The sequence below is a fragment of the Diadema setosum genome, chromosome 10 (assembly GCF_964275005.1).
Source record: "Diadema setosum chromosome 10, eeDiaSeto1, whole genome shotgun sequence".
Lineage (NCBI taxonomy): Eukaryota > Metazoa > Echinodermata > Echinoidea > Diadematoida > Diadematidae > Diadema > Diadema setosum.
The window spans coordinates 5,541,831-5,569,331 of NC_092694.1; the positions used below are offsets into that span (position 1 = coordinate 5,541,831).

The following is a 27,501-nucleotide window of genomic DNA, read 5'->3' on the forward strand; positions in this document are numbered from 1 at the left end:
CTTCCCTGTAAAGAAGTGACCTCTAGTATTCGTCCTGTACTTGATCGTCGAACTCTTCGGGTGGATAGATGCCTGCGTCGCCGTCAGCAAATTCCCCTTCTGCTTCCTCTGGTGCCTCGAAACCCTCCTGGAGAGACAGGTATTGAACGAGAGACAGGACAGATAGACGGGACAGACAGATGAAAGAGGAATAAAGGAAGGAGAGGAGGACATTGGAGGGAGAAAAGGGAGAGAAGTAAATGAGTAACACTGTCAGTGTAATTGAGTGGCAGATCGGAACAGAACAATCCAATAGACTAAAACTAAACATAAATAAGTGCTAGATAAATTAGCAGCTACACATTGTGACTGCGAAGAAGGCAAATATACGCAAAGTAGAAGTCAGGAGGTAAAAAGCCAAATGCAGGTGGATAAAAAGAAGGAAAAGTATGCATACAAAGTGAACAAAGAAAAATGACACATGGAAATGACCATTAGATAACTAGCTATAGAGGATCATACAGCAGAATACACTCATTACAACAGGCAATATACAATGTACATGAGAAGGCATAGTAGGCGAGGTGGATTATTGGTACTGATGACATGTTTATTGATCAATTAAAACATTCACATTAAAAAAGAAGGGCAATAACACTTTCCACGTGGCACATGTAATGTAACAGTAAAAATAAAAATGCTTGATATGCATGGACAGAACAGGCATAAATTCAACGCAAAATATAAGGAAGTAAGAAGCTGCAAAGCTGCTGTACAAGAGGTGCTCGACAGAAGTGGAAGAATATGATATGTAAAAAGGGGGGGGGGGGGGGGAGTCCCTGAACAGAATGCAGACAGTTGAAGCTTTTTTTGGCAAGCCCTTTCAGTTTCGAAACAGATTTTCTCCACGAGACTGCTGCTATCACGATCAGAGAAAATACCAAAGCCTTGTGCAAAACCTCCGTCCAGTACGGCAAAGGGAACTGAAACGAACTCCACCTTTCTCTTCATGACTGAACGTGCTCAAGAAACTGCCAGTTTGAGTGGGCGAAATGAGAAACCGCCCTACTCATATCATGTGTCTTTATGAATACTACTTATTGCAATGTTCTGAATATTGATGTACTTTAACTATGGGAGCTATCACTTTGAGGTGTATAAATGCAATTCTTTTCAGTGGAGCTTGACTAGAAAAAGAGGGAAGCTGCATTCAAAATGAACACGAAGTCACAATATGGAAAACAGCTGGAAGAAAAAAAAAATCTTTACAAAAAAAGTCATATGATACATGTAACAATCACTGAGCACTTTGAAATGCATCCTTCTGGGAGTGAAGGGCCGGCTGGGACTTCCAAACAGCTACAAATTTGCTACAGAACTATTAAAGACATTTTATACAACACAGCTTTGCAACTTCTATCTCCACATTCTCTTTATGCTCCATAATCTACAGCCGTGTATGCCACAGGACGCTTCATAAACACGTCAGTTTATCCAAAAACCCAGAAAGTACAGACTTCCATCTAGTCAGCACATTCAGGGATGACATTGAGGTTTGTTGAAAAAAATCAAAAATTGACATTTTCAGCTGATTCTTATACATGGAAAAAGCAAAATGTGATTAGACTTGAAAGAAAAAAAAAATGAAATTAGATTTAAATCTACAGAATATCATGCCTGACATTACAGTACTTGGACATACTTTCATGCATATTATGGATTCCTTCAGATGTGGACTTGACAACATTGCATGTTATCTTTTCCTCTTTTTGTTTCAAATAAGCAGGAAGAGAGAGAGAGAGGGGGAAAAAAAGTGATCAGGAGGCCAATGACCTTTCACACTGTGTACAGTTCTGGTCGAGGTGAGGATTTAGCTTTTAACGTTTTGCGAGATATTAAAAAACCACTCTATGAGATGTCAAAGAGCATGCAGTTCTAAGGGGTATCAAAAGTTTATTCGATGGAAATCGGTTTTGAAATGGCTGAGATATCCAAAAACAAGGTGAAACAAAGAGATCCTAATAAAGTTGTGGCATGTCGCCTTTTATTATTAGCACTTTTTTGGATATCTCAGCCATCTGAAAACCAATTTTCATCAAATAAACGTTGAATCCTTCTTAAAATTACATGCTCTTTCATATTTCAGAAGAGGCTTTTCATTATCTCACTTAGGAATGTTCAAAACATGAATCCCCACCTCAACCAGTACTGTACAGTCCCCTTAACTCACTCGTTTGTGTACAGTATATATGAAAGGTGTCGCCCCTATATCATGGGAAATTGCACACATCAAAGCCAAGAAACTACAAAATACCACAAAACACACTTTGATTTGGCTGTAAAATATGAAAGAAAACTGACTTTTGGTCACAAATCATGAGTTTGACATTTGACCAATCTCCTACCTGAAATTTCAAAGTCAAACAATGTCTGATATTATTGTCACACCTTTTGATTTTCAAGCTGTATGTTGCTCCAGTGTATTGAATCGACCGACTGTACTGTGCCATTTCAGATCACCTGCATGCTTAATTGCAATCTTTAAGGCCAATTTCCTTTAAACTGTGTTTATCTCATGGTTGATTTTTTTCTTCTTCTTTCCATGTATTTCCTGGTTTCCTTTATATGGCAGGTTTATATGGCCAATTTCCTTGAAACTGTGTTCATCTCATCGTTGATTTTTGGTTTTCTTATTTCTTTTTATTTCCTGGTTTCATTTACATGGTACACATTGGGAAATGAAGTGGGACAGGAGATATTAAAAGTTTACAGTCTGAGGAAAACATGACAAAATATGAACAATTAATATTCAGTAACTTCACTGGGCTGTTGAAATGATGTGTCACAAAGACAAACATGTATACCACACTAGTATGTTCCAATTATGGCCTGCACATCCCAAACCTTTTTTGTAAAGGTCCTGAGGAGACAAAGAACACATACATTGTACAGTGTACACTTGTAGCATCACATTGAAAAATGATCAAGCAGACACTGGGGACAGCTATTAAAGGCTATGACAGTTAAGACTTACACGTGTACTACAAATAAATATTTTGGAAGAAAATGAAAGAAAAGTACAGAAGGGCACACACTGTTTGGATATTGCAAGCCAGGATTAAGCCGTGACCCTTTGAGAAGAAGAATAGAGCCAATAATCACATATGACGAAAATCTACATGTAAATACAGTCAACCTTGCCCAAGCCGAAACTTTGGACTGGAGAAATAGCTTCAACTCAGAGAAATTTTCACTTATGAGGGATTAAAAACAATCTATGAAGACAAGAGGAGTTGAAAAGACCTTCGACTTCGGCAATTATTCAAAGTATGCGACGTCGACTTAAGCAAAGTTGACTGTAGTTTGATTCATCTCAAACCACTCTTCTACTTGAAGATTTATCAGACAAAGTCTTGAAGAAATCTAAATTTCAACAATTTGTGTCATCCAAGTGCTCTGACACACAAAAGTGTAAATTTCACACTAGTTGGCATCTACATCAATGCTCCGAATTCATGAAGGTGGTACAAATGAAACCATGGTTTAAACGATGGACGAAAACCATGGAGCGCCAAGTGTCGCATGGAATATTTCATTACGAAATCAGTTGATGAAATGATTATTTTGTAACGAAATGACATTTTGTAACTAAATGAACATTTCGTCCATGAAATGATAATTTTGTTAACATTTCATTTTGTCGATGAAATAACCAATTTCATAAAAAATTTTCTGTGCGACACTTGGCGCTCCATGGTTTTTGTCCATGGTTTAAACCATGGTTTCACTTGTACCACCTTCGTGAATTCGGGCCAATGAGTTTAAGTCCGAGTATTACCTCACACACTAGTCTCGTAGCAAAGTACTATTATAGACATGTTAAGATGGGGATTCACGGGGCAGAAAGGTTGAACACGCTTGGATATATTTCAGAATCCTTGTGACGAATTGTCTACAGCTTTATCACTGATCTCTAGATGTACCGTATGTCAAAAAAAAAAAAAATTACAATGGGACCCTCCGCAATGATAACTTTAAAAATAGTTAATCAATCTAAATACAATTTCAGGGTACTAAACTATAACTCATTGCCCACATCTTACAGAAAACCCCATTCGATTTGCTTCAGTGGTCAAAGAGAAATAGGGAATTTTTGTAGAGCATGTCAGGAATCTCTTCCCTCCAAGTTCTGTCTGTTGTCTTCAAACACAAGAGCATCCAAGTGCTAAACTTGGAAGAATCAGACTCATGACATGCTTTTACCACAATCCACATTTCTCTGTGACCGCTAAACCAAATTGAATGGGGTTTTTTGCAAAATAGAGCTAAGATGTTATATTTTAAGACTCTGAAGTAGCATTTAGACAATTTAATCATATTGGGTGTTATCAATGCGAAAATCTGATTGTAATTTTTTTGGGGGACATACTGTAAAGTATACACACAGCCAGAAAATCTCAACTGGAGTTGACCTTTAAAGGTAGGGAATCCCATTTGCAGGCCTTAAATGAAGAGTTATATAAATACAGTGGTATGTTGAAGAGAGTATCATTTTAGAAACTCCCATAAAGTATTGAAAGTGGAAGGTAACATTTAGTACATTTTTATTGACCGTTAGATTTTGAATTGAATTTTTTTCGGGGCTCACCGTAAATTCCAGTACATTACTAGGCTACCTTTGCAGACCCATGCACTGCATGTGTGTCCATCATGTATATTTTGTGAAGAAAGTTCATCAAAACTTACAAACATTTCTATATACATTCTTGCCACACACTCTATACGTTATTACATCAGCTCTTATACTTTTAGATTTGTGTTTATAGATAAAAAAAAAAAAATACAGAAGACTGGAACAAAAAGGCTTAAGTGTGGCTGACACACAGAACTACTGAGTAGTTGAGTTTTGTGCATTATTCAAATTGTAGATAACTGTTGACTTCCAAATTTCTCAGCAGTGGCCTAAACAAGTCCCCTGAGGTTCATATTTAATGTTTTGCTGCATTTTGGGAGGTCTGTAAAAGGTATCCCCTACCTTTAACATTGAGTGTATGCTTTGCTGCATGCATTTGGTGGGTAGAAAATGAGATCAATTCAATCAGACTATCCATGTCTCCCCCGGCTACCACTTTTGAGTCTTTAACCCTATTCCAACTGGGGGGGGGGGGGGGGGGGGTCAAATTGACCCCCCCCCCCTCGACATTTCGCACCACGATTTTGCAACGCGGAAAGATTTTGCCGCATCGTTTCATGACTTTTTTCATTTAAGTCTCCTGCATATTTTGAGACCAAATTTGCGACGTCCGGGTACACCATTCTGAAGTTACGTAATGTTTTGCATATGCATGTCAACCCAAAAACAGCTCAAATTCATGATATCGTATGCAAATCCAATGCAAATTGTGTTTTTTTGTTAAATTGATATAAATTAGATTATTTCAACTTTTAACCATTGAAATTAATCAATTCTAATGTAGATAAGCTTGAAAAAGTGCCTGCAACAAATTTTGGCAAAAAAAAAAAAAAGAAAACAAAAGGTCGAAAAAACAAGAAAATACATAAGAAATTAACAAAACAAAAAACCCCAAAAGAAACTGATTTTGATTTTGCTATTTTTTTACAAGAAACTTGTTTGATGTGTCTTGAGGAACTCTGACACAAAAATTTAGCGATCCTTCAGTCATTTTAATTGAGTTATAGGTGAAAACAGGATTTCATGAGTAGATTTGCATAATTAATTTACTAGAAATAGAAAGCCAATATTTTTCTATTGTATGACAATGTAATCTTGTAGTTGACATCCGGCTCTATCTTCAGGCAAAATTTTGCGGCGATCATGTGATCGGCGGCCAAGATCTGAAAGGGGGGGGGGGTCAAATTGACCCCCCCCCCCCAAGTAAAAACTTGGTCTCAAGTAGCCCAGTTAAAATAGGGTTAATCAATGAGCGTGTTTTTACTGAGAGCACCTCGCATCCCTCGCATCGCCACAAATTTTGTCCAACGCAGCACCTCGTATTTTATGACCACTCGAGCTGTTTCTACTGAGCGATAGAATATGTGGTGATGCAAAGGTGACGTGCAAATACGGTGATTCCGGAAGTCACATATTTTCAGGTCACAGATCGGGTCACGTGCGCACTGCCTTATGGGAAGGTAAACAATACGAAGATGGCGCCAACCACAGACAACCCGTTTCTTCTTGCCTTACTCATATCAGCCGCTCAGACATCGGCATCGAGACATGAATCAAGTTCAATTCAATTCAATTCAATTCAATTCATTTATTTTCATTCTTCTTTTTTCCAACAAAACATAACACAATATAAATTAGGTATTACATCATAGATAAAAACATTTGCCTGTGCAATAGATAAATGATATTGATAAACATAAGAGCGCATACTGGCAAAGAAAAAAGTAATACAAAGTCATGCTTCAGTTGAAAAAAAAAAGAATAGAGAGGTCCACTAAAAAGCAAAGCTTGTATATTGTGAACCACTCATGAAACTTATGAATTACTTATTTACAAACACTTGTCACAAATATGATATAAGACAGGACGGGACAAAACAGAAGAAACATCACTTGCCAGAATAGATGAAAAGAATGCAAGGAAAGAAAGAAAAAGAGAGAACAAGAGAATGCCTAGACGCTGAACAAGGAAAATGGAACAGGGGATGGTAGAGAATGTGCTTCATAGAGTTGGCGCTGCATGCACAGCTGTGCTCCTTCTAAAGTTCCTTTAAGAAGGAGAAGAGGTAGCCGAATGCCAGCTATGGGAAATATGGCGACTCGAAGCTGAAGAAGCGTGCCAGCAGTGTAAAATCAAAGTATAATACTATAGGACTCAGTAGTAGTAGTGCAATCGGCTGTTAATCACGCGAACAATAGACGATGAATTAATTCACATGTAGGGCCTATACACAAGTGAGTTGGTACAAAGCATGATGCGTGCGAAAATACGGTCGCTGTGTACACAAGTGTCGGAGTGTGTGCGATGAACTGATTGAAAAGCGCAGGGCGAAATTCTGGACGTCCGGTACACAGTGAATTTCGCTACCCGGTGTGTTTCTACTGAGAATCGTCACCTGCATCACCACGCATCGACCACCTTAATAGGTGTACGACGGAGCACCATGCATCATCGGCCACTACCCGATCTGTTTCTACTGAGGAAAAATTCGAGGTGTCACCACGCATCATCACACATCGGCTGGTATCATCACGCATCGGCTGGCATCACCTCAAATTTTCGTCGCTCAGTAGAAACACGCTCATTGCTGCCTGCATGACAGATACACTTTTGGGGAAGAAGAAGTACACAGGAACAGTGTATAACAGTGCTTTTGAAGAAGCATTTCATAAGAATCACACATGGCATACAGTGTTTGATATATTTTTTGGAGCACTAATGCTGAAAAGTATCTGTTCATTCTAATCTAAAATGATTTGTATCTCATATGAAGCTCTTGAAAAAATATGCAGAAAAATAAAAAGATATTGCCTCCGCCATCCTTCGGGTGGAGGCATAAAAAAATGCAAAAGCACAGCTCCACTTTTGCGGGATTCCAATAACTGAACGGACAGAAGAATTTAATGTAATGGCCATGCTACAAGTTTTTGCATTCACAGTAATAACATAATGAGTAATAATGGTCAATCTGCTACAAAAAGTCAAATGCATACAGAGTCAATTTGGACAGAAAAGAAAAGGAAAAAGAGTGACAGGGATTTTATGCGTCTTGAAAAATGATTTTTTTTTTTTTTTTTTTTTTTTTTTAAATAAGATGGAGAGTGCGAATAGGGAGGGAGGTTACATTGTAGAAACAGACCAGACAAACTTAAATACATTTTCCTATCCTGAAACAGTTCTGCACAAGCAACCCGTACAGAGACATTTCACCCAGAAATTAGATGCGCTAGAACTGAAAAGAGAGACAAAGGAAAAGATAATTTAAATAAGCAGCATATGGCCTTTTACCCGCCACCCCTTTTTTCCCCTCTTGATCCAGCATAACATGAGGTTCAGAACAGCCATTTACATGTACTTAAAAGCTCAAAATGCACAATATTGCATATAGCAATGCTTCAGGAGGATGGGGTCAGAACTGTTCATGAACACAACATTTGACTTTTGTTGTTTGGATTTTGCTTCATTGCACAGTGATGAATTGCAGGCATGGGAATTTATTGGCATCAGAGCCATGAGCCTTGTATGGATTAGAAGTACATCCCACTGGAGATTATGGCGGGGGGGGGGGGGGGGGGGGGGGGGAAAGAACACATAATACCGCCACATAAGATTTGTAGATTTAAAAGGATAAATATTAAACAGCTTCACAAGAATAAGATAATAAGACAATATATTACACAACGTACAAGTAAAATATGAAGTACAGTCAAAATTCTACTATTGATATTTGCTCACAGAGAAAGGCAGCGCGCAAAAAGCACTAATAACATGAAAGTACAAATATGTTCTGACACAAAAGAGATGATGCTTTCATGGCAGAGAGAAACCAAAATGCAGGGGAATTTGAAACAAGATGAGAATAAATTTTCAAGTAAGGAATGACACGGGGAACAAAACCAAATCAAAGAATCTGACTGAGAGATTGCACAAAGATGACGTGCGTTCAAACAGTTTATTTTCAGTACAGGCAGAGGGGAAAGTGCACAATTTGACAAGCAACACTTATTTAGATTAGAGAGCGCTCTATACAGCTTATGTTTCATCTCTACCCTAATACTGGTCTGATGCCCGATCATCTAGATCATCTAGGCTCCCAGGTTCTGAATCGGTAGCACCGAAGTCTTCAGGAACCGCAAAACCCTCCTGGAGAGCGGATTGATCCCAGCGGTAGCAGTAAGGGGGAGAAGTAAGGGAGAGAGTGGGGGTGGAAAGAGGGAGGGGAAATGGGACGGAATGGGACCAGAGCAAGAAGTTAATTGGTACAATATAGACGAGAGCTGCTTTTGACCTCACCAAGCAGAAATCAAAGGCATCACGAGAGATTCTCACAGAAGCGAGATATTTTCTTCTCTTCCTTCGGCATTTGGAAAAAGGAACTCTCCCTGGAGTGCAAGTTAATCCTTTAGTGCATTCCAAAAACAAATTGTCCTGTTTGTGCAAGTCTAAGCAGCAGCATGCGTTCCTTCACAAAACACAGAAATCTCAACTCCTTTCACCAAACAAAAAAACTCTCATCCAATACAATCCAAGCAGTTCATTTAACTGGCCCAACTAACTTACCACCCATGCAAGAGAAACAAAAAAAGAAATGCCAGAGAAGGCCCATTTTTACATCCGAGAAGAACAAGCACCATATGGGTCGTGGAATGGGAGGAAGACTTTTTTAAAGTATTCTTGATGTGCACCTTAAGGGATGTGCAAACAGCATCTGGGAACCGGCTGGTGAGTTCATCAACGCACGGACTCATCACCTGAATGAGGCCAGATGAGGTGTAGTTTTCTTCCCCTTGGAGGGCTGCTGTAACATTGGTGGAGCCACCTGTATACTTGGTCATGGGTGGGCCATACGCCCCCTCCACTTCTAAGGCCATTGGTGGCATGCCTGTGGGGCCCCCGATAGATTTAGGTTTTAATGGGTCAGGAATGGGCTGGGAAGGGGTAGCTACTGGGGTGGTATTATGTAGGCTCATGGTCACTGTGGGCTGGGGCGGGGTCTGGCCCGGGACGGCACCAACACCAAACTGGAAAGTGCCAGAGTCGTAGTCTACAGTCCTGTAGACGGGATCCCCAAGCCCAGGGACAGGATTAGCCATCCCCGGGATTGGGCGGACCAAGTCCGGGACACAATGTGGGTCTTTGCGGGAAATGTTGGCAGCGACAGGAACAAACTGACCAGACCCAGGGACTGGTGCAGTTCTTCCACTCTGGGGCATATTGGGGGAGGGGGGTTTGAGAATCCAGTTGGGGTCCTCTTGTTGGGGTGAGAACTCCACCTCATCAGCTGGGGAAAAACCCTCCTGATGAAAGCCATGGAATGGAAGACAGCAACACCGTCAATGTACACATGTACAATGTATGCAGAGTACACATTGTGGAATTTGCTTGCATATTTCAGGAACTCCCTCACAAGGCAACATTTATCGATTCCTGTATTTGAATTTTCAAGACGGACTCCAAAATCACTCGTTCTGTGCAGTGAACACATTTACTTTCAATGGGACATTTCAGCAAATTCGTATCAACTCTCTGATTTGTCATCGAGTGTGGTTTGGGTTCCATCTTCATCTAACAATTAAAAAAAAAGAAGAATGTTTCTTTCTTTTTTTAGGGGCCTTTTTTATGGGGGGGGGGTATAAATTGTTAAGATTGCTTGAAAGCCAATAAAAAGGGCATGGAAGAGTAATGAATGATGATAAAGCCAGCTAAAATGAAGTTTGCATTTGACATGGATGGTACTCCACTGTTGAGAAAGAAAAAAAATGGCAATGAAATTAGTGAAACAGAATCACAGAAATGATATAGCACTTGCTTTTTTGTCTTCTTTTTTTTTTTTTGGTTATGGAGCTTGTATTAGTATTTCCTACCAACATTTTGCAAATAAAATTAGTACAAAAATTCATTAAAATTATATGCTGACTTAAAAGATCAAGTGCACAAACACTATCACTGATAGACTGCATTTTACATTTATCAAACAAAAGTCAATTTTGCCTAATAAATTTGCCAAATCAAAGAAAAATTCTACCCCATATCGATACATGTTGAATCTATTGGGTGAGTGAAAATTTATGTAAATCGAAGAATTTCCTCCGGTTTCTCTGAGTTATTAACTGCATACTTATATCTTCGTGTTCGTTGTTGTTTTTGTGGAGGTTTCTATTGCAGGTTCAGCACTCTAATTTGTTTACCTATTCCTACTGAATGTACAGTAGGTGGCTAGCAATGGTAAAGAGAAATCGATAGGACATCTGTACAGCAACGCAGAATTAAATCACTGACTTGGGAAGGTTTTTGCTCTTTAACATTAAAAAGCCCCTTACAAACTATTTACAGCATTTTGGTCACAAAATTGTTAAAACATCATTCTTGTGTATTCTGCCCATTAGTGACACGCAGCTGAGCAGAACACTATGGCTACAAGTCATCCGCTCAAATACGTTTTCAGACAAACTCTTATTTACGCAGCCCTTCTCACCCACCCCCTACATCATATCTATGCATCGTTGGTAAGTGATAATCAAAACGAGCACACCCCCATCCTACCTCTGTGGCATATAAGACTTCCAGTATCCTCTGTACGCCACTGTGCTCCTCTTTCTCGTGTTCCGTGCAGATGACCTCGATCTCCCGCAGCTTGCCGAAGTAGAAGTCCCGCTCTTTCTCCAGCCCGTTGATGGTCATTAGTGACTCTTTCAGCTGCGAATGAGGAAGGGCAGACATATCACAAAACGTTATTTAAAGGGACTGTACAGTACTGGTTGAAGTAGGGATTTAGGTTTATAACATTCTTAAGTGAGATACCGGTAATGAGAAACCTCTTATGAAATATGAAAGAGCATGTGATTTTAAGAGGGATCCAACATTTATTTGATGAAAATTGGTTTTCAAATGGCTGAGATATCCAAGAAAGTGATAATAAAAGGCGACAGGCCACGGCTTTTATTAGGATCTCTTTATTTCACCTTGTTTTTGGATATCTCAGCCATTTCAAAACCGATTTTCATCAAATAAACTTTTGATACCCCTTAGAATTGCATGCTCTTTGACATCACATAAAGTGGTGTCTGAATATCTCGCAAAACGTTACTGGCTAAATCCTCACCTCAACCAGAACTGTACACACCCTTTACCCACAAATCGCGGTGTCATATACTGGTGATGAGAGTTGCCATACAAACATGGATTGTTGTCAAAGCAAGGCATGGATGATTTTTTTTTTTTCCGCAGACACAAAATCAAATTGCCTCCTTATAGCAAATGTCAACATAATGATCCATAAATGATCTTTTATTGTAGAGCAAAGATGTTGGAAAGTGAAATGTAGAATTAAACTACAGCAAATGTGATCAGAGTGACTGAAACACAGCTGTCACCACCATCAAAAGATTGTGCTACCCACATAGAATTTCCCAAACTACATGTAGAAAACAGTGTGCAATAAAGATTTCGAACTGGAACAGTGGAAAAAGTGACAGAAAGGTAGTGCACAGGTGGTATATTTCGCAGTGTTTTAAAGTTTCAAAATTTGCTTGAATCAATCTTCATTCGCTGCCCGCTGGGATACATTCAAAAACTACAAACAGCAGGGGTCAGCGAATATGTGCATCAAAGCCTATCATGCTCATCGGTCACCACTGAATTCAGTCAAAATTCCTTGGCTGTGTGTGTACTTTCAAGGGTACATACATGTAAAGCTGTCAATTTGTTACAGGGATTCTTAAAGACAATAAAAAGTTTTGGTACCTCAAAAATTTCCTTGTCTTTGTTTGTGTTTCAGGTTAAAGTACCTTTCATATAACTAACACTGTGAGACTTACTCGCCCCAAAGTGCTCTCATGTCTTAGTAATCATGCAATTAACTGCGACCAGCAGCCCCATACGCATAGCGACCAGCAGTCCCATACGCATAGCGTAATTGGGCTTCGCATTGTAGCATTCAGGATCATGACAGATTTAGTATCGCGGGATAAATGTTAACTTAAAATCCCAAAAATTCTTCAATTTGAAGACTTACCAATTAAAGTGAAGTATTGAAAACAGGCTTCGGGCAACGTTTGGTTCTGCCTAGAGTCCCTTTCTGTTCGAATTGATGACTGAATGTGACTCGGCCGAGAGGACCTTGGGAGAGCTACATACACCATGTACACTGAATACTACAGTCAGTGCATGCGAACACATCACATGCGCACAAATTTCAAATCCCATATCAACGGATAAGATGTTTGTGTGCGCATGCGCTGGCCGTAGTAGTCAGTGTATGCATCGGTCCATGGTGTATGTAGCTCTCCCAAGGTCCTCTCGACCGAGTCACATTCAGTCATCAATTCGAAAAGAAAGGGACTATTGGCAGAACCAAACGTTGTTCGAAGCCTGTTTTCAATACTTCAACTTAATTGGTAAGTCTTCAAATCGAAGAAATTTTGGGATTTTAAATTGACATTTACCCGCGATACTAATTCTGTCATGATCCTGAATGTTACAATGCGAAGCCCCATTACGCTATGCGTATGGGGCTGCTGGTCGGAGTTAGCTATGCGTACAATGGGCTGCACGCTGCTGGTCGCAGTCAGTGGTTTCGTACAGTATTTATCGACGCTGTACGGCGACGGCTCTGGTACGAAACCATTATTGCATGATTACTAAGACATGAGAGCACTTTGGGGCGAGTAATTCTCACAGACAACGTACTTTAACGTGAAACACAAACCAAGACAAGGAAATTCAGGGTAACTTTTGAGGTACTAAAACTTTTTATTATCTTTAAATATATTCAAGCCGGCCAGCCTACCCTCTCTGTGCTATCCCCACACTGCCGGGCCTATAAACAGGCATAGTCATTTCTGCGTCAACTTTTTATTCCTTTAGTAGTTCAATCAAAACTACTACTTACAGTTACTGCCTGTAATACTAATTGCTATTACTACAAAAACAACTAAAACTAATACTACTACTGCAGCATCAACCCCTACTAAAGTATGATGACAATGATGCTAAAGAATTACCTGCATTTCAAGGTTTGCGATCTCCTCATTTGACACGGCATTCTTATTCGGGGCAGCTGGGCCACTTGTTTTCCTTACCCCTGAAGAAGGAGCTGGCTTCGGTTTGGGTGCTGCAGTGAGGGAAACAGTCAGGAAAATCATTTGATATGATCTGAGATTTCACTGGTCCCCGTAAGTGTAAATCAAGGAACATTCACAGAGCAATAATGGTAATATTATGATCGTGATATTCTTTAAAATGATTATCATAAAAATAGGCTAAAAATAATAATGTAAAAAGAAAACAAAATTAGCCACATGGCACTTGTTGTGTTGTCCACTCAATGTTTTTTTTTTTAGTGTGTGTGTTTTGTTTTGTTTGTTTTAACGGTTTTACTGTACATATTTCAAGGGTGCTGAATTCAAATCTGGATGATGCAATTTTGCATTCTGGAGGGTTTTGAGATTTTGAAGATGGCCGCCAAAAACTGAAATTCCCATACATTTCCTTATAAATGATAACAAATTAGAAAAAAAAAATGATGGTTTTAACCTATTTTGTGGGTGCTCAGAGAAAGGATCATTCTCTTGAAAAAGGCAAGGACATGCTTGCCGAAACATCTGGAATGAGTAGGCCCTTTTATTGGCCACATACATGTACATACCCAAGAAAGAATATGTGGTGCACTGTTACGCTTTCTAACACCACGAAAGTCTTCAAAGATTTCAGTACAAATGCATAATGGTCACTCTTGATTGGGGAAAGGGAACACGCATGGCTGAACATCAGCTCTTACAAAATTCTCTTTTGTTTGGAACTCTCAAACAATTTGTCTTAGGGAGAGTAGATTATCATGAAAATGGATGAGAATTCAAAACTGCTTTTCAAAGATATTTGTATTAAAAACTACTTGCACTACTTGGTTCCATGACAAATTGCTCCTGCGGTAGTTGCTTCCATGAAAAATCTGCACGCTAAGCCAACATAAAACCTACCTACAAACATAGACCCTAACCCAGGACCGCACACTAACCCATTTTTTTCTACTGGGCTTGCCTGTTGGTCAGACCAGTAGGTACCCAGTTTTTCCTTTTTTTTAAACAGTCTATTCCTGAAAATGTTACTGGTCCAACAGTGATTTTCAATGGTCAGGGACTGTCGGACCAGTGCCAGTATGCAGCGCAGCCTAACCCTAATCCTACTCCTCGAATCAAACTGAGCCTACAATCCTATCACAACGCTATTTATACCGTAATCCTACGTCCTTGGAGAAAATTAGACTGCCGAGAACCAATTGTCACAGGAGTAAATGTTGTGTCACCGCACTTTTTAACTTCCCAAGAAAGGATCATGGAAGATACTCATGAATCCTATGAAAAACATCATTAGAAGTATTACAACAGATCAAAGATGTTTGACAATTTTGTTTTAAATATATGAAGATTGGTAAAATTTGTTTATATTTCCTACATATTATTCTACTATTGTGACATCACACATGAGTTTCATCTACACAGGCAGCAAAAAGAATTAGTGCAAAAGTGGAAATTTTTGGTGTTCAAATTTCCACACATTTCGTGCAACCAGAAGCTAGCGCGAAAATGACAGCATGTGAATATTTTTGCGTGCCATAATTATGTTCCAGTACTTGATGTCTTGATTCCACTGAATTAAAAACACACGAAACTGTTCACGCACGGTCAAGTGTGAAAATAATATCAATTTTTACAGCAATGTGACTTTAACATTAAATTCATGACTCTATTTTCACCTACTATCCCAAAATCTGAGAAAAAAACAGATCACTAAGTGACTCGATACCTAATCTTTCTGCACTCGGTAAATCCATGCTTCTCAAAGCATTCCCTTTAGCTTGCCTACTGGTAGCAGTCTCTAATGGCAAGGGTGATGATAAAACTTTGCAAACATAATGTTACAAGCACAACAAAATAAGAAATTCACCAAAAGTCTGCCTTTGGACCTATGAATGGATTTCCACATGATTCTGTTTGAATTCATAACATCTTGGAGCACATATTTTGTATAAGTGTGTGTATACTTGTATGTACTGTAAAGATCTGTGAAATTTTATTTGGCAGTGAGCTAAAGCACAAGAAGATGGATTGAAGACTAGTCATTCTATCTCTTGGTACATTGTGTCTGTAACTTAACAGGAACACCAACACTGAAAAAAAAGAAAAAAAAAAAGTTGTTTTGGGATACGAGTTCAGGGTATTCAACGAGGCATCCAGGTAAACCTGAGGGGATGGGTAGCTTGCCTCGTCAGTCAGTGAAGGAAACAGGGTGACTGCTGTGTACTTCCAGAGACAAACACAAGAATCAGGGCATGTTTCTCACCTTGTGTACGCTTTGGAGCACTCGTTTCTGTTTTGCGGGTTGGGGCAGCTACCCTGCCCGCAGCTGGCTTTGCAGGGGGCCCGCCTGCTCCCCCTCTCGCCGCCAAGGCGTCGTACTCCTGGCCCCCGTAGTTTGCGTCAAAGAACTTCTTGAACCATTGCGCAAATTCAAAGTTGTCCTGGAACTTCCCCTTGACTAATTTTTCTACAGGGATGACCTAGGTGGAAAAATTCAAGAAGGTATCAGCATTTGTAAATCTATTCTTTGCTTTTCCTCTGAAATGCAGCAGACTCGTATCAAACAACTTTTTGAGACTCTTTGTGGAATTATCCTGTTCACTTCCAAGTCGTGAACTATGCAAATACAATGATCACACATAAATGTTGTACATGTACTTTATCTTAATGCGAGTCTTATGTGACCAGTAAACTAACTGGACAAGTTTCACACTGATAACACGCGTGAGAGAAATTTCAGACTTAACAGAGCAGAATTTTCCAGGCCTTAATCACATTTTTACAGGCCCTGAAAGGCCTTGAAAGAGCTCGAGCCCGGTGTTTGTAAATTCCAGGAGGGTTAGATCACCAATGGCAGCATGTTCCACTTGACCAATGGCCCGAGACAACTAGAAGTAACATTTGGGCGAGTCATATAAAGGGCCATTTGCCCATTAAAAGTATGGGGGTCCTTGACCAGCGTTTATTTGGGCACATTGGTGGATTTAACTTTTGTTATGCCCTAATGGCTTCTTCAGTTTTGGACACATATCTGGATTCTAACCCGTTGAGGACGAGTCCCGAGTATATTCGGGCAGGCGTCTATGGGACATACGAGTTGTAGCAAACTCAGCCTGTCCTCAGCGGGTTAATTTGGACCCCGTTTACAGTGCGGGGCTGGGCCGAGCCACGGCCAAGCCGCGGCCGAGCCCGGCCTCAATTGCAGGGCCAAGCCCCGCAATTTTGTCCGTTTACACTGCCGGGCTCGGCCGCGCTTTTAATTCAAACCTTTTAATATTTTGTCGTGGTGGCGCTTTGCTTGTAAACAAATACAATTTGGTATAGTCTGGTTTTCAGACCCTTTGCCAACTGGTGCCCGTGGCGACAAAGTCGCCGTTCGGGCAAAGGCCTTTGCAAAAGGAAAATCCTTTGCAGGACAAAACCACCTTAACTATACTAGTTTTCGACGTTGAGGGGGTTAAAGATAATAAAAAGTTTTGGTACCTCAAAAGTTTCCCTGAATTTCCTTGTCTTGGTTTGTGTTTCACGTGAAAGTACGTTGTCTGTGAGAATTACTCACCCCAAAGTGCTCTCATGTCTTAGTAATCATGCAATAATGGTTTCGTACCAGAGCCATCGCCGTACAGCGTCGATAAATATTGTACGAAACCACTGACTGCGACCAGCAGCGTGCAGCCCATTGTACGCATAGCTAACTGCGACCAGCAGCCCCATACGCATAGCGTAATGGGGCTTCGCATTGTAACATTCAGGATCATGACAGAATTAGTATCGCGGGTAAATGTCAATTTAAAATCCCAAAATTTCTTCAATTTGAAGACTTACCAATTAAGTTGAAGTATTGAAAACAGGCTTCGAACAACGTTTGGTTCTGCCAATAGTCCCTTTCTTTTCGAATTGATGACTGAATGTGACTCGGTCGAGAGGACCTTGGGAGAGCTACATACACCATGGACCGACGCATACACTGACTACTACGGCCAGCGCATGCGCACACAAACATCTTATCCGTTGATATGGGATTTGAAATTTGTGCGCATGTGATGTGTTCGCATACACTGGCTGTAGTACTCAGTGTACATGGTGTATGTAGCTCTCCCAAGGTCCTCTCGGCCGAGTCACATTCAGTCATCAATTCGAACAGAAAGGGACTATAGGCAGAACCAAACGTTGCCCGAAGCCTGTTTTCAATACTTCACCTTAATTGGTAAGTCTTCAAATTGAAGAAATTTTGGGATTTTAAGTTAACATTTATCCCGCGATCCTAAATCTGTCATGATCCTGAATGCTACAATGTGAAGCCCGATTACGCTATGCGTATGGGACTGCTGGTCGCTATGTGTATGGGGCTGCTGGTCGCAAGTTAATTGCATGATTACTAAGACATGAGAGCACTTTGGGGCGAGTAAGTCTCACAGTGTTAGTTATATGAAAGGTACTTTAACCTGAAAGGGCAAGTCCAAGATAATGTCCCCTCAGATGCTCAAAATTCATCTTGATTTTATCAAAAAGTTCTTGATATCATGTTGTAGCCAAAGAGTTAAATCATATATTTCCAGCAAAGAAAATATTGAATTATGCAAATTTATGCAAGAAATATGGCCTTGATTTGCATAAATCAAAAACAAACCTTACGTATGGGACAAATTATAAATATTCATCTAAAATCAGTTGAATTTGTCCTTGACCTAGTTCCTTTATGGACATGACCCCTGTATGAGTTAGTATAATCTGCAATTGGTAAGACAAGGTCAGCACATTAATTATGCAAATTATGCACTTTCCCAGAACATAGTGTCCCATACGTAAGGATTTGAGTATGTTTTTTTAAGTTTTTTCTGAAGATTTGTAACATTGACCAATCATACTTTAGGAAGTTCTAATTTATTCATTTCAACTCCAGATTAGCAAAACTAAATGAGGAAATTTAATTAGTCCTTCATCTTATAACTAATTAAAGTCTGCTTACGTATGGGACAAATGCCTTACGTATGGGACATTACATGCAAAGTGAATGGGAAAACCGCCTTTTGACATGGATGCTATATGTCCTTACATTTGTTTGGTTAATGGTTATCTTTGCACCTACTCTGAAGGATATGTCTATATATCTGCCTCTCCTACTCAGTTGACCTCAGGGAGAGTGTAAGAACAGCATTATTGAGTCATTCTATGATTAAGAAAGGAAAATAAAGAATATTCATTTATACTTGTATTTTCTTATTTTCATTACAGGCTGTGCAGCTGGTCTTAAATTAACATTCCCCGTTAACATTTTGATATTGGACATTTTCTTAATTCAGTTATCATTTTCAACTTTACCTCTCTACAAAATGACTTTGTCCAAGAATGGGATTCTCTGAGTGTCATTTTAGGTGCAGTACACTGTTCAGCATGTACCACAGGTTGTACAGCCTCAAAAGCGAAATCAAAACAATTGTGCTTATGGCGCGCATCAATGACAACATTATAGGTCTTACTGAAAAGAAAAATCACTTAAGGTGTGAGCAGGTAACTTTGTCAGTACTAGAGTTGATAGCAAAGGAAAAACCTTATGAGAATACTTTTTATTTTGATATGATTGTTAATATTTCAACTGCTCACCCTCAGAATATGTCATGACTTATCAAGGTCATGAACATGATTTCTGAAAATCCTGTAAAATGAAGACTATAGTTTACATTTGCTATAAACCACAATATCAATACTGATTCTGTGGTTGGAGTGCTAAAAACACAAATTACACAAACAAATAGGGAATTCAATTTTCTTTTCTATTTTGTGTTTGAAGAGACAGATGTGCTCTGAGACACCTTCATCAACTCATACTTACTTTGTACCCCACATCTACACAATTATCAACATACATTGCAATCTGGTAGTGTATGATCAAATGAGGTTATTAGAATTTATTCAAAATTGTAATTTGCAGATCAGTGAGTTACTTAAGTGTTTCAAATCTAGATTTGAATGTGCAAATGATAATCTTTCCTGTATCACTACACAAGCATGTATGTATGCACAAAGTAACACAAATTTTGTCGTCTTTGGTTTCATAGACACGAAGCCAAGCAATTTGAAAAAAAAAACAACAAAAAAAACAAACAGCATTGGTACATACATTCTTCTATCTCCTTAAAATCTAAAACTTTCATTAAAATTTGATTGATTTTGCAGTTCAGCTAAAATTCACATGGCAAAACATGATGATTACAGAGCAAAATGAAGTACTCTTGTTGTTGTTGTGTTTTGTGCTGCATTTCAAACAATTATAAAGCTTTATAAAAACTTAGACAACTTGCAAGGTAAGCCTAGAGCTTCTGAAAGTACCCACTTCAAACTGTATTTGCAAATTACATTGTACATGACATTTGATTCTAAAGTTGAAATTATCAAGACTACAAATTAGTTATTGTACATGTACATGTATGCTATATCAAGGTCACAAGCTAGAATTCGCTTATTTTTTTTTCATTTGATGAAAAAATATTGACTAGAGTAATTACAAATGGGCTAGAAATAGAGTGTCAGTATACTGTATCTGTATGTGTAGACATCATGAGGACAGTGTTGATGCATGACGGAATCCAAACTAAGACATTTAATTATAAATTGGTAAATACTTTTATTTGTTTTATTTTAGCTTTTGCTAGGTACCTGAACCGGGAAAGTACCCACCTAGAAGTCTATTTCATTTGTTACATGTTGTAGCATGATTTGTGGAACTGAATATGACACTATGGGGAAATTTAAAGTCAATCCCATGAATGCATTTGTGCACTAAAGACAAATGTCCCATACGTAAGTTGAGCCATGTCCCATACGTAAGGTGTACTTTCGTTGATTAAACCAACTTCATGAAAATATGCTTTATTCTTTTGCAGTGAAACTTTGCTGAAAGATACTTCAGTATTGTACCTTTCTTCACTTCCAAACAGAACTTGATCAGTAAGGTACTTTCAGAGAATTTTCAGTTCAAACTTTATTTTGAAAAATCCAGTTTTTCTCTGGTCCCATACGTAAGTTGGCATATTTTTCTTAATAAAACCATCAACCCAAGGTCAAATGACATCAAACTTAAACACAATATTCTTCTCAGGGATACCAGTCCTCCTGATGATAAACAATAAAATCCAAGTGCTCCTTCATTACTTTTCAGAGGTTTGAAATCTCTGAATGTCCCATACGTAAGGTGCGCGATATCTTGGACTTGCCCGAAACACAAACTAAGACAAGGAAATTTTTGAGGTACCAAAACTTTTTATTATCTTTAATATCCTGAATAGCGAAATAGAACGGGCAGAGGGTTTGGAAGCCAGACTAAAATTGGCCGCGCATTTGGCCCAGTTTGCGTTTACACTGAGAAAAGGCCGGGCTCGACCGTGGCCAAGACCACCTCCAGAGCAAGGCCAAATGCGAGGCCAATTTTGGACCCGCATTTGGCCTTTTGCGCGTTTACATTGAAGCGGGGCTGGGCCGAGCTGCGGCTGAGCCTCGCACTGTAAACGGGGTCTTGGAGAGCAGAAAGAGAGAAAGCAGGGTGACATAGAGAGGGACTACCTTGTCTACTCCGCATTTCTTGAAAGACAATTGTAAGAGTTTCCAGTTTGCGATGTACTCGTGCTCCTGCTTCGCGCTGAACTTCACTTTCTTCAGAGGTACACAGTTTTCAAAGAGCATATCCATGAACTGGCAATAGGCCGCACCTATAATGGCACGTGCAAAATAAGAGAAAACAGCAAACCTGGTCACTGACAGATAGGAAAAAGGTCTTCCTGGACAGAAAATGTTGCATGAAAAATTGACTTCATGGAAAAGAAAAAATAATAAAATGATTAAATAAATGAAAAAAAAAATAAAAATGCCTCATTTCATGAAATTAACCTAAATGCCTCAAAGTACAACTGCAAGAAAAAAAAAAACTGTTTTCTTGAAGCCATATTGTTAGAGAACAAAAACCAAACTAACCTTGACTATTTTCAACACACACTGTCCAATTTCATTTTGTTCCTCTCTTGTCTGCTGGGTCAGAAGGAGAGGACTAAATCTTCACTACCTATATACAATATGTAGTTAACTTTTGGGACATACCGGTTCATTGTTTAGCTTACCTGACATACATGTATAGTGTCTATTATGAAAACTTCAACAAACTCATCTTTGCTCTAATACCCTCACATATACTGTACACTGTATTTATAAGCCAATTAAAACAAAACAGAACAAAAACAATCACAATATCAAACGAAGTCTGTTTTTCAAGGAAAAACCACCAATGTTATTTCATATCTCATTCAGACATGTTCTCAAATGCTGTGTAAATTATGTCTATGCGAGACAGGAACCTACTTTCAAAAATTTTCAAACAAGGAGAGAGAGAAAAAAAGTTTCACAGGAAAATATGTTCCATGACATTTTTACTGTACATCTTTCACAGGCACAAGATTGTATCACAGCTTGTTGAATGCATGCTGAGTGGGCCCCGATGAACAACTGCTGCATAACATCACAGTACTGCACTGGGCTAATATCGTCGGCTGAGAATGAGAAGGGCGTTACGTTGTCTCGAACACTATGGGTTTAGTGACAACTTAACGCCCTTATCATTCTCAACAGACGATATGTAAAAGGTGTAGATATGTAATTGAGAGGATGGCTGGTGGAAAGAAGCTTATCTCAACGTTAAAGAAGAAATTTTTAATTACTTCCACTACAATACCCTTCCCATGATAAATCTGCAAAAGTGACAGGTACAACTGTACGTTGTAGATTGACAAGATTTTCAACCTGTAGAGTTTGTAAAATGTACATACTACACATTGTACAAGGCACTTTAACAGCTGTGGTGTTGTAGAATAGCAAGTGATGTACTGATACCCAGTACTGATGCTTAGAATAGCAGAGCATTTGCAAGTTACATGTAGCTTTATACATAGCATACATGTACATACTTTGGAATATGTTTTGAAAATGATGTTAAGGCCATGTCACACCATTCCGGGCAAGCTACGCGGGCTTGTGGCGAGGAGGTAGTTTCCAGCACGTAGAAGATTTTCAGCGGGCGAACAAGAATGTTTGCAATTTTCATTCATGCCTTGTCATACCGTACGGGGGAACTTCTGCGGCTTGACTTGCGGGGAAACAAAGTTACTCCCCGGAGCTCTCCACAGTTGGTCCGCACCTGACAGTATCTAGCGCGTAGTCACCCGGAGGTGCTCACGCAAGTCCGATTTAACCGCAGCCAAGTTTTGAGCATGACCAAAACTTTTTCCGGGTGAGTCGCGGGAATGCCCATAGAGGTCCACGCAGAACGCCAGTAGGAGACCCTTAGCGGCAGTACTTCCCAGGCAATTCCCACGCAGGTACTTCGCAGTCCCGTATGCAGCCAAGATAATGAAATTCTGTGAGATTTCAGCCATTCCATTAGAGTAATTCCTTCACTGAGTTGTCAGCCCCCACACGACTGGTACAAAGGTCACACAGTATACTCGCAAGTACAAAGTATAACGCGTCCAGCAAGTAAGACACATGCGCTGACTTGCACAAATCCTTTTCCACCCTCAGGAATGTCCGGTATGCTAGAAAATCCCTACGCGTAACAAGCCCGAGTAGCTTGCCCGGAAAGGTGTGACAGGGCCTAAACACGGTTGCGGGTAAAATAATATACGTGCGCACCTCCGGGCGACTACTTTTGAGATACATGCTAGGTACTGTCATGTGCGGATCATCTACGGGGACCTCCGGGTAGTCAAAATTGTTCTTTGCAAGTCGCACGCAAGGCTGGTGTGACACGGCCTTTACAAATGAAGCTTACTGGTGCTGACAGACAGACAAGATTCACTTCTAAAGTTTTATGATATTTGAAGTTTGATTTACAGTACTCACCAGAGCACAAATTTTCAATTTTTGTGTAACCGAGACCGAGACACATGTTCACCCAGTTGATCATCTCATGCCTGCTCAAGTTCTCTGACGTAACAGATGTTTGAAACACGTTGACCGCCATTCTCCCTGCTCTTGTGATAACTCTGTATTGGAGCAAAAGGAGGTGAAAAATACAGAACACTAAACCATAAAACATCACAATACAACAGAACATGCTAATTATACAAGTTTGTGTAATACTCCAAAGTGTCCAAGCATACAATCAATGTGTGCTGTTTCTTGAAATGATTGTGTTTTAGTAAGCCCACGATTTACAAGGGACTTTCCATTTTCATTCTTTAGTCTGTTTTGATGACATGATCGACAGCAGCGCACCCACTGAACATGTAAGGGCGAGCAGCAACTGCTATAGATATATCACTATCATGTGTATCCTGTATGTTGTAAACAATGCACAAGGAAGCGCTTCTTTGAATGTGCACGCACTTCACTGTGTACTCGCTCACATTTTTGCGATTGTACATGTGCAATAGATACAATTACCGGTAGTGTACATGTACACACTTGTACACCACCAAAGTCCTGCGATACGTTGCAGGGTGCTACATAAGCACTTGCCCGATTGCCCGGGGCAAGTGAAAATCAAATTCAGGCAAGTGTTTTTGAACAAACAACAAATGCTTGCCCGAATTGGGCAAGCAAAAAGTTTTGAAGCAACCAGTTTTTTCTTAATGCCCCCTCCCGACAAACCCACAAAGTTAACCATACAAAGCCCAAAGATAATGGCTGTGTAGTGACGCAACACACTTTACATTTTATTTCAGCAGCTTTCTAACACTTACATGCAGAAGCTCCAATGCAATGCAATGCCATGGCAACACTTGATCGGACAGAGTTTGTGTACTACAATGTGTTTAAAGGGTGGTACAGTATTGGGCTTTTAACTTTTTGCGAGATACCAAGAAAACACTTATGGTATAGTACAAAGCATACCATTTTAAGAGGAATTCAAAATTTATTTGTTGAAAATCGGGTCTGGAATGACTGCAACATCCAAACACAAAGTAAAACAAAGCGATCGTAATAAAGTGTGGGTCCCACACTTTATTAGAATCGCTCTCTTTTGGATATATCTCAGTCATTTCAAAATCAATTTTCATCAAATAAATGTTGAATTCCTCCTAGAATTAAATGCTCTTTCATTTTTCATAAGAGGTTTCTCAATATCTCACAAAAAAAAGTTAGAAACCTGAAATTAGGTCTCAACCAAAACTATACGATCCCTTTAAGCATGCGATACAATGTGTGCTGTTTATTCCAATGATTGTGTTTTATTAAGCCCTTGACTATGTATATCATTTTCTTATATTTTGGACTTTCTTTTCGGGCAAGTAAATTTCATATTTGGGCAAGTGTTTTGCAGCAAATTTGAAAATCTGCTTGTCCAATTGGGCAAGTGGTAAAATAAAGTTATGTAGCACCCTGCGTTGTATAGTGTATCAAAACTTTGTCATAGCGTGGCGATAGATCCTTATCAATCACAAGTTCCCCAATTAGCCCTAACCAAAGGTCCCCAATCTTGGTTGTAGGTACGGCAATGCAATAAAAACGCAAAATCTCCTCCCGTAGATGCGCAAGGCTCGCTCTGAAAATCCCACAGCTAGCATGGCTTGCCCACTGTCTGCACTGGTGGATGCAGCTGGACACTTGCACAAAAAGCCCCCAAAGAATGGTGGACAGCAGACTTTAAGAAGAAAATGAACTCATAATACTTTACTTAGTGATAAGTTTACTGACAAAAATCGAGTATCCACCTACTCTATCAGTGTGTAATAGCAATTTGAAATATATAGCTCTATGCAGCAGGGTGCCTATTTCTAGCAGGGGCACTTTCATTTATCAACATTCATGATCAATGAAACAGCTAATGAACATCATGGGTGCTTCAGTCCCACTTTAAACACAAGCAGTCCCAGTTACTCACAAGTGCTATGGGAAGTGACACTTGATTGGGCCTTTTCATCAATGAATAAAATGGCCCTTGCCGCACATAGGCACCCCGTACAAAGCCTGCTGCAAACAGGGCATTTTACTAAAGCTAGGTACGTCACCGTAGCACTAGATGGCGCTCTCGCGCATGAGCACCAATTATGCACGTCTTTACTACGCATTTCCACGAAGAGTTAATGTTAAGTGGACGAATATCTGCCAATTCTAATGTGATAGGGCTACCCCTACAGCTGCTGTACATTGCCTATGAGATTTACATGTAGTGTTACCTTGTGACCAGGTTCTGCAATAGATCAAATTCATCTTGAAAAAAGCCCAGAAAATGATCGGAAAGTACCAGTTTTGGTGAAAATTTCTGTCAAAACTCATATCAAAAAATTGTTTTTTCCATAAGAAGACATGCGGAGATGCACATTTGACATGAGCATGTTTTTCGGGAAATCTAGAAAACTCTCTACGACTCTAGTGTTCTAGGAAGATTACTTTGTGAACATGATTATGGAGGCCGTTCGCAGCCAAATTTTTCTACACGCAGGCTTAAGACCACCTTTCATTCATAATATTGGCCCAAAATCAACGATCGATCGTGCTTGCGAGATTTTTCTGCGTGTGCTCCCCATTAATTAATGCACTAGATCTATAACATACCTTACCACTAACGTTAGATAATTGCTAATCAGACTATCCAGAGCACCCGTAACTTCAGCGTAAGTGGTTAAATTCCTTCTGTGTGCAGTAAAGCGTAGGTTTACTAAGAATAAGATGTAAATTTAAAGTAACTTTAAATTTATTTAAACTAGAATAGGTTAGACTAGTGTACCGTACAGTAACATAAGATTCATACACAAGCACAGATCACAGATAAGGATAGAACAGAACTTTCATTTGATGTCCCGATCATCATTGATCATGATCCGAATGTTTAGTTAGGCCTAGGCCTAAATAAAGAAAGAATCGAGAAAGATCAGCATAAATTTTACTCTACAACAATCAGAGAGAAGATGTCATGCAGGCTTTGTCATGCCGCAATAGTTTCTAGATGGATCTCGATCTGGTCTACGTTGGTACCTCCTACCATCATGACCATCCACACAGCAGGGCAGAGCAGCAGAAAAACATCGGCGAGCATGACACCAACGTTAGAATTTCTAGTATGGGAGTGCTAGTGCTAGTGCGCTATTCCCATATATCCAGTCTCAGATCTCGATCTACTTCATCTGTACAGTACGTAAGACTATGTCGAGTTATGACCCCGGCCCATCCATTCGCATCGTAAAGAGAGCTTGCCTTTCGCCGCGTACTTACGCGAGTCATTCATCAAACATAGCACCATAACTCATGCTTTTCCCCAAGATTAATAATGATTATGATTTTCAGTGATTCCTTCGCTTAACGGAGGGACTCTGATTCAGCATTCCAGAGAAAATGTGTAACATACCTTTTCCAAACTCGATGAACTTCCCTGGCCAAGTTGCGAGAGTACACACGTTCAAATTTCCGGTGGCTCAATAGTGTGCGCAGGCGCAACTTTAGGGCAGGTCAAAGATCACGTGCCTAATAAGTCATGTGACCTGCACTTCACCAATCAACACAGGGCTTAGGGAAGTCATAGGAACGTTGATCAGCAGTGTGTGGATCTGTCATCACATTATTTGATAAAATCTACCGTGTTGCAGGGTATTCTAGACTCATCATTTTCATGACGTTATTCTATGGTTCCTAAGCAATATTACGGATTGATATCGATGCAGAGACACGGATGAGGGGATGTATTAAGTCATTCAACAGATGAGTCATTCGTGATTTCCATATTATTTCCAGGGCTTGAAACATGTCAGCACCTACATTCTTTTGAGG

The 27,501-nt window shown here is 39.6% G+C and overlaps 1 protein-coding gene across 1 annotated transcript; it reads right to left on the reverse strand.

Annotated features, from left to right (window-relative positions):
- LOC140234012 (microtubule-associated protein RP/EB family member 1-like) lies at positions 1–27,136 on the reverse strand. Its single transcript, XM_072314095.1, has 7 exons — positions 27,083–27,136; positions 23,635–23,777; positions 21,310–21,455; positions 16,013–16,229; positions 13,675–13,784; positions 11,216–11,368; positions 1–127 (listed from the first exon to the last, which is right to left on the reverse strand). The coding sequence occupies exons 2-7, from the start codon at positions 23,753–23,755 to the stop codon at positions 23–25; spliced, it is 852 nt and encodes a 283-aa protein (XP_072170196.1). The 5' UTR covers positions 23,756–23,777; positions 27,083–27,136; the 3' UTR covers positions 1–22.
- Positions 27,137–27,501: the final 365 nt, after the last annotated feature.